Source organism: Suncus etruscus, chromosome 9 (genome assembly GCF_024139225.1).
Source record: "Suncus etruscus isolate mSunEtr1 chromosome 9, mSunEtr1.pri.cur, whole genome shotgun sequence".
Lineage (NCBI taxonomy): Eukaryota > Metazoa > Chordata > Mammalia > Eulipotyphla > Soricidae > Suncus > Suncus etruscus.
The window spans coordinates 98,848,383-98,857,111 of record NC_064856.1 but is presented as its reverse complement, the minus strand read 5'-3'; the positions used below and the strand labels follow the sequence as shown (position 1 = coordinate 98,857,111).

The 8,729-nt window shown below is 31.3% G+C and overlaps 1 protein-coding gene across 1 annotated transcript; it reads left to right on the top strand.

The window, feature by feature from the left end:
- The first annotated feature begins 7,541 nt into the window (after positions 1-7,541).
- Positions 7,542-8,477, top strand: LOC126018624 (olfactory receptor 4P4-like). Its single transcript, XM_049780726.1, has one exon. The coding sequence runs from the start codon at positions 7,542-7,544 to the stop codon at positions 8,475-8,477; it is 936 nt and encodes a 311-aa protein (XP_049636683.1).
- The last annotated feature ends 252 nt before the right edge of the window (positions 8,478-8,729 follow it).

Genomic DNA, 8,729 nt, shown 5'->3' with positions numbered 1-8,729 from the left:
ATAACTATCATAAGAATGGTGGTGAGGGGGCCGGAGAGATAGCATGGAGGTAAGGCGTTTGCCTTTCATGCAGAAGGTCATCGGTTCGAATCCCGGCATCCCATATGGTCCCCCGTGCCTGCCAGGAGCAATTTCTGAGCATGGAGCCAGGAGTAACCCCTGAGCACTGCCGGGTGTGACCCAAAAACCACAAAAAAAAAAAAAAAAAAAGAATGGTGGTGAGTGAAAGAAATAGAATGCCTGTCTCAAATACAGGCATGAAATGGTTTAGGAGAGATATTGTGTCATTGGTGGTGGGAATGTTGCACTGGTGGACGGAGGTGTTCTTTTTTATAACAGAAATCCAACTACAAACATTTTTGTAATCATGATACTTAACTAAATATACTAATTTAAAAAAAAAGTCTTGTTTAAAAACAAACATATTCACAATAGTTTCTGTACCTTAAGCAATTTTAATTCATTGTTTAGTATTTTCTATTTGGGAAACTTCTATGGTGAAACCTATAAAAGTAAAATAAAATAAAATAAAAAATAGCAAGAAATATTTTGTGTATGAGTAAGATTGATCATGGATATCTTAAGCAAAATTCTGCCAGCAATGAGTATTTTGCTAAAGAAAAGATCAACTGCAACATGGCTTTCTGTTATTTTCTGTTGAAATTTTCTGTTGAATTCCTATTAAATGTGCTTTATCTAAGGTTCCTAAACATTCAAAGCCTGAGATAAAGCATTAAGTATAGTAATAGTCACTATTTTCTGTAAAATATTAGCTGCTTGAGCACTTAAGTTAATAATCAGAACCTTACACGTCTATCTGCATAGTAGATCTAATGATACATATGAAAAATAAACTTAATTATATGTGAATTTGGGGTGGGGGATTTGGGCCACACCAGGTGATGTTCAGGGGTTACTCCTGGTAATATGCTCAGAAATTGCTCCTGGCTTGGGAAACATGTGGTCCAGAGTCAGCAGAGTGCAAGATAAATGCTCTACCACTTAGCTATTGCTCCAGCCCCTATAACGTGAATTTAATATAATAGATCTAAGCGAACAACCTTGTTAAATTTTCAATAGAATTAATATTTAACTATGAGTTTTATCTTAATGAGATTTACTATTATAAAACAATATTTTTAGTATTTAAGAAAACTTGCAAATATACTAATTTACTATAGAGGCCAACTTCATTATTCAATCTAAGCAATTTGTGAGTATTGTGATAGAATAAAGCAGCAATGATAAGCAGAATAAGTCCTATGTACTTGTATTTCTTTCTTTCTTTCTTTATGAATTCACATATATTATTTTTCTTATAATGTGTATATAGAAAGGAATTATATAGAATTTATTTTTTCTTTCTTTGACTCCTTTACACCCAACCACATATTCTAAATATGTTAGTCCGAGGACAAGAGAGATAATACAGAGAATAAGATGCTTACCCTACCAGTGGAGGTCTAATTTCCTGTACCCTATGGTCTGCTAATTCCTGACACAAGTGATCCTTAATAATAGAGTTAGGAACAATCCCTAAACATACTTTTTTCTCCATTTTACTAAAAATAAACAAAACAACAACAAAACATTAGTCCCTAACAAATCACCTTGTTCTCAAATATATTACATAATAATTTTTAAATGTATATGTTCTACATACCAAGAATCTTAATTGCAATTCATGCATTGCTATTTATGCTTATTTCCTTTACTTCACTCATCTTAGATTTTCTGAAATACTAAACTGTTACCATTATAGTCTACATTAGTTCACTTTTTTATAATATCTTTATTTATGCACCTTGATTACAGACATGATTGTAGCTGGGTTTCAGTCATATAAAGAACACCTCTCTTCATCAGTGCAACATTCCCATCACCAATGCCCCCAGTCGTCCCCCCCTCACTGTTGGCCTGTTCTGATTATTAAATTAAGTGCTCAAACAACTAATATTATACAGAAAATAGAGAGTGAATGTGACTATATTTAATGCTTTATCTCAGGCTTTGAATGTTTAGGAACTTTAAATAAAGCACATTTAATAGGAACTCAGCACAGAAATAACAGGCATACTTGTCTCACTCATTGACCTTGTCACCATAGTTGTCAGTGTAGTTATTTCTCTAACTCACAACTCTTTGTGGTGAGCTTCATATCATGAGCTAGTCCTTCCAGTCCTCATCTCTATTATCTCTGGGCATTATCACAATAATATCTTTTATTTTTCTTAAAACCTATAGATGAGTCAGACTATTCTTTTTTAATTAATATATTTATTTAAACACCTTGATTACAAACATGATTGTAGTTGAGTTTAAGTCATGTAAAAAACATTTCCCTTCACCAGTGCAACATTCCCATCGCCATTGTCCCAAATCGAGCAAGACTATTCTATGTCTATCTCTCTCCCTCTGACTTATTTCACTCTGCATAATAGGTTACATGTACATCCATGTATAGGAAAATTTCACGACTTCATCTCTCCTAATGACTGGGTATTATTCCATTGTGTTTACGTGCAACAGTTTCTTTAGCCATTCATCTTTTGAAGGGCATCTGAGTTGTTTCCAGAGTCTGGCTATTGTAAATAGGGTTGCAATGAATATAGGTGTGAGAAAGGCATGTTTGTATTATATTTTTGTATTCCTAGGGTACATCCCTAGGAGTGGTATAGCTCTTAATTCATGAAGTTAGAAGAACTCAGTACAGATTTTCATAATTGTGCCTCTGACAAGTTCTTTTAAGCTCTAAGGAAATAATGTCTGAGGCATGGTAATTAAGACCAGGTTGAAAAAAATAGCAAGGGGCATTACCATGGAGAGTGGTTTACAAACTTTTGGCCTGGTTGTGTTTAGAAATGTCTTTGGAGATATATTTATTCCCAAGAGCTTTACAAAACTATTAATGCTGTAGCGTCACCTAAATTTAGAATTTGCTCTTTAAACTCAGTTTCATCAGACACAGACATAAAAGGATTAATCCTAGGATGTAACCAGGTTCATTACTTTTACAGAGAAATTTAAAATATTTATGATTACCTTCTAACCAGATCTCTTGTGGTTGATCAAAATAAGCTTCTATTACTAATACTTTCTGGAGGATTTCTTTAGTAAACTTTTAGAAGTTTTAAGATATGATGAGATTTCAAAAATATTTTCAGATAATAATTTGGATGTCTTTGGATTATTTCTTCATAACCACCTTTGTTTTCTTCAATATTCAGCACTGGAAACTAATTGAAAAAGTGAGTATAACCTGGTGCAGCCTAGTCTGTTTACAGGGAGCCTGTGATTATTGGTATCCAAGTCATGTTAATTCAGGAAGGGTCCCAATAAGTAGATGATTGCCTGATTACGAATTCTTTATAATGGTTTTGGTAATTTTAGTAGAGTGTTTATAACTTATAATTTGAAAACTATAAATTAATATGTCACTATTCAATTTTCATTATATAATATTTATAAGAAGCTCTCTTTAAAGCTTTACACTATTTTTATTTTTGTGTAAATTTTGTCCAAGATTAGGCTTAAATATTGTCTGCTATATTAATATTTCAGCAAAACCGGTTTATGCACACACATATAATTAAAAATACTTGCATATACTTCAAAATATTTGTCATCATAAATAGTTTTATATAAGTCATCTAAGTAAGTTATACAATAGCAGAAAAATGAATTTGTCAGGGAAATTTCAGTTAAAGACTTAATTAAAGAATTTTTGTTTGTTTCATAACCAATGGATGTACCATGTTATTCAATACTGTCAAGTGAAAAACATAATTTAAACTTTATTTTGCATTACACATAAATTATTCTATTGATTAATGTAAAGATGTGTCCTAAGAAAATTATTCTATCATTTAAATAGCAGGTTTTTAATTAACCTTTGCCCCTTTTTAAAAACTTGTTTACTTTTTCAATATATATGGGTTTAAATTTGTGCTTGGGAATTTTTTTAGTTAGTAATCCATCTATTCAATGTGGAAGGCCATGGAAGGAACATGACTGATTTCATTCCTCTGTGTTATGTGGTATTTCATAGTAATTACATGTTCACTAATTACTAAATTATAGTTTAAGGATCAGACAGATAAATTTATATACTAATCCATTGTATTTCTGTCTTTTCTGTTCTAAACAATGATACAGTAACTACCCTATATTCATTATCTTTAGTAGTACATTATAACTAGTAGCACAATATTATTACTTAACATCTTATGAATATCACTAATTTATTTGGATCATAATGCTTGTAGTTCTACTTTCCACTTATTTCCCTCTTTTCTAAGGCCATAAATCACTCTACAGTAAAATAGGACAAGGATCTATGAGTTATTATAGATTAACTGCCAATAATAAATTAGATAATGCAAAAGGTCATGGTTTGTTGTAATATTTTTGGAATGTGACCCAAAACATTTAGGTACTAGAGAATTTTTAAGTAAATTTTTATATTAGATATCCCTATACCTTTACAGATAAAAACACTTAAATTGACATTCTGAATGTCTGGTAACCTATTATATTGAACATATTCTACTATGTAGATGAAGGTTCAAGATATTACTTAACTTCTTTTATCTGAACTTCTATTTGAAAAGAGATTTGGATAGGTGATTTTTCACATTTAAGTAGTCAATATAATTATGTGATAATTCTGTCTTTTATTTTTTTATTTATGTGAAAATACAATTAGTCACAAATTACAAGCAAATAATCAGTTGTGGTTGCTTTTATCAGAAGGTCCATGATTCCTTCTCTAAGCCATTAGTGTTAATCACAAAACAAAGTAGCATGGATAATCATTTTGCTTTGTTTCATAAAAAAAAATTGGAAATATTGCTAATAAAATGTGATGAAAAGTAGTAACAAATAAAATATTGTATTTTATTGATTTAGACTTTGAATCATATGTTATAGTGCATATATTTTACTATTGAAACTTTTAAAATATTATAGCCATTGTTTCCATAAAAATTATAGAATAATAAAAATAAAATAAATATTGGATATGTTGGTTAGTATAATTAATATGTGACAAATAATATCTTGACAAGAGTATTTTATATTTTTTTTCTAGAAATCCTGGACTTAAGTTTAATTGTTACCTTTAAATTGAGTCTAGGGTAAATAGTAAGGTAGCTTTGGCAATTACACTGAGAAGAGGTAATTCCTCCTCGGTGTTTAAAATATTACTAAAATGTAATTTTCTTTATCTTACACTCTTATGGATAGTGATGAGTGTAACTTTTCAGATGTACAGAGGCTAGAAAGATAGTGTAGTGTTAAACTTCTTGTTTTGCATGCAATACAACTGACCTTGTTTTGATATTTAGCACTGCCAGGAATAACCCCCCCTTAAAAAAAAAAAAACAGAAAATGGTGTGTTGTTTGGCTTCAATCAGTGGTGTAACAAGGGAAAAAAATTTAAAAAGCAGAAAAATAAAGATTAAAATATATACAAATTATTTAACAAATTCAAAGTTCTGCCTTGGTCATTTAACTGTATTTAAACAAATACCACTGCATAAAAATATCACAAAAATATATGTTACCATCAATGTCATCTCTTTTCCTTCACATTAATCTTTCAACTGGACTAAATGTGAAAAATTTAGAAAGTGTAGGGGTATATGTACAAATATACCTGGAAAAAATTCTTTGATCTTCCATTTCTTTAATGTCTGCTTTTACAATTTTCAATAATGAAATCTTTATTTTAAACAATCTTTAACACAGAAACTATTAGCACAAAGAACATTTGATGCTAATTTTTATCAACTTTATTATATTGTCTTATTGTCTATTGTGTTTTGTGCTATTATATTACTGGGACATTTTTATTAATATGAATAATTGATATCACTGGATTACCTAAAATGCATGCAAATTATATTCATAGGATTAAACTCAATCACTTCTACCTGGGAAGTTAATAAACATTTGAATTTCTATTAAAATGATTCTTAGAGGATTCAGATGACGTGCTTAGATAATTAAAAAAAAAAAAGAAAATTTGTATTAAATTTAAATCTCATACATAGTAAGTGTGATTTATTCTTGTTTTGTTTAGTTAGAATTAACAACATGGATATCTGTAGCAAAAATCATTATGAAAATAATATTCAAATATAAGCTATTATTTATTAATCAATTATTGGTTTATTACAGCATATTATATTATAGTATATTGTTACATCCCATCTAAGGAAAGCACGCACCAGACGTGGTCTTTTTCTTCCCTGATGCAGGGCTTTCCTCTTCTAAAAGAATTATCTGCCAAAAGGCCCGCTTAGCGAAGTCAATCATTTGACCCTTTGCGTGGATTATTGGCGGTAATTCCAACATGGCTGTAACATTACATCCTTCTCTATTTGGCCACTATAGAAATCCAGCCTCAGCTCTCCTACAGACAAAGAAATGTCAGTACCAAAGCCCGCCAAAAGTCTCCTGCTGAGCTCTTTTGTGATTTTCTTTCCCTTCATTTCCTTAAAGATATTTGGGTGTTTTTTTTTTTTACCTGTCTTTTCATATGCTAATTCTAGCTCTGATCTTATTGGTTTATCCCCTTTTCTTTTCTTCCTGGCTATGCCCCAAAAATTCGTCTATATAAGGCCGGATTAAAGAAATAAACTTTTCTCTGGCCTTTTTCTTGCCGCTTGCTTTCACCATGTAATTCTGTGTGGTTTCATTTATTTCATTTTATATTTCATAATTTATTTTTATATTTGTCCGCTCATGCATCTGCTTGATTCCCTGTGGAAAAGTAAACCCACTAAGGTTTGCTTCAGGGACTTTTATCTAACTATGATAAAAGTCCGAAGCAGTATATTATATACAATATGATATTTTATAATATGCTATGATATTTCATATAACATTATAAAGTATTATATCATTAATTTGTTTATTAAAATTAATGTATTAATTATGCTTAATTATTAATGATTGACTTTTGATTAAAGTAGTATTTATCACTTTATTTTAATGAATTATTAGCAATCGTATAAAATCAAAACAGAGAAATAGTAAGGTGGTTAGGAGTTTTGCTTTGCACAAAACCAATGTAGGTTTTATCTGAGGACCCATATTGCTCCTTGACTTCCACCAGGAAAGATTCATGAGCATAGAGTTAAAAGAAAGACCAGAGTGCAACTGGGTGATATTGAAAACCAAATAAAATACAATAAAATATAATTGGGTCTGAACAGTGGCACAGTGGTAGGGTGTATGCCTTGCACACAGCTCACCTGGGACTGAGCGCGGTTCAATCCTGTCTCATATGATCCCCCAATCAGGAGTGATTTCTGAGCACATAGTTGGGAGTAACTGCTGAACACCATCAGGTGTGCCCCCCAAAAAAACAAACAAAAAAACTCATAATGTAATGAAAAGTGCTCAATTATCTCAGCTTGTTATGACTAGAATTGGATTTAGTTTTGTTTTTTAGGAAATGAATGTGACTGTTAATTTTCCATTTTTTTTTCCAGAGATAAAATTCGTTTATTTATAATATATACAAAAAAAATCAAATGGAAAACCATAGAAATGTCTCCGAATTCATCCTTCTAGGACTTTCTTATGGCTACAACGTACAAATATTTTGCTTTGTGCTCTTCTTACTCTGTTATGCTGCTCTGTTGGGAGGAAACTTCCTCATCATTATCTCCATTCACTGTAGCCATCTTTATCACCAACCCATGTACTATTTCCTCATCTACTTATCCTCAATAGACATCTGCTATACATCTACTGTGACACCCAAATTAATCTCTGACCTGCTGGTGGAAAGAAAAACCATTTCCTATGGTAACTGCATGTTACAGATCTTTACCATGCACTTCTTTGGAGGAACTGAGATCTTCATTCTTACTGCCATGGCTTATGACCGCTATGTTGCTATCTGCAAACCCCTTCAATACATGCTCATCATGAACAGGACAAAATGTAATCTCCTAGTTTTAGCTGCCTGGGTTGGTGGGGCTATTCATGCCTTTCCTCTTTTTGGTGTTGTCATTTGTTCACCCTTCTGTGGTCCTAACGAAATCGATCACTATTTCTGTGATCTCTTCCCATTGCTTGAAATTGCCTGTACTGATACTTACCTAACTGGTGTCCTTGTAATTGCCTTTTCAGGTACACAAGCCTTATTTCCTTTGGTTGTCTTATTTCATTCTTATGGGTCTATTTTATACACTTTAAGAAATCAGTCAGCTGAGGGGAGACGCAAAGCCCTCTCTACTTGTGGGTCTCACATTACTGTGGTCATCCTATTTTTTGGACCTGCGATATTTATCTACTGTAGACCTCCTACTACATTCCCTGAGGACAAAATATTTGCTCTCTTTTACACAATTGTGGCTCCTATGTTCAATCCCTTAATCTACACTCTGAGAAATACAGAGATGAAAAACACACTGAGAAAAATTTGGTGTCAACCATTGCTTTTAAAAGGGGTACAGAAGTAGTTTAAAAGAGCTTATTAACTAATCAAATTGCTGAAAGAAATTTTTATGAATAAATTATCTAAAATCTGCTTCTTTTAGTTATCATACTTATATTAAAATGATAATTACATTACTCTAAATTTATGGTAATAACTAAAAATATTGATTTGGAACATTAGTCTACCTTAGTCTTATGGATAGTTTAATATTTATATACCTTGCTTAACCAACATAAAAATTTCTTTTAAAATTAAACAAGTTTTTAACAATTTA

What these genes read in the sequence shown, in the direction of transcription:
- LOC126018624 (XM_049780726.1), top strand. Translation starts at nt 7,542, where the DNA reads ATGGAAAACCATAGAAATGTCTCCGAATTCATCCTTCTAGGACTTTCT.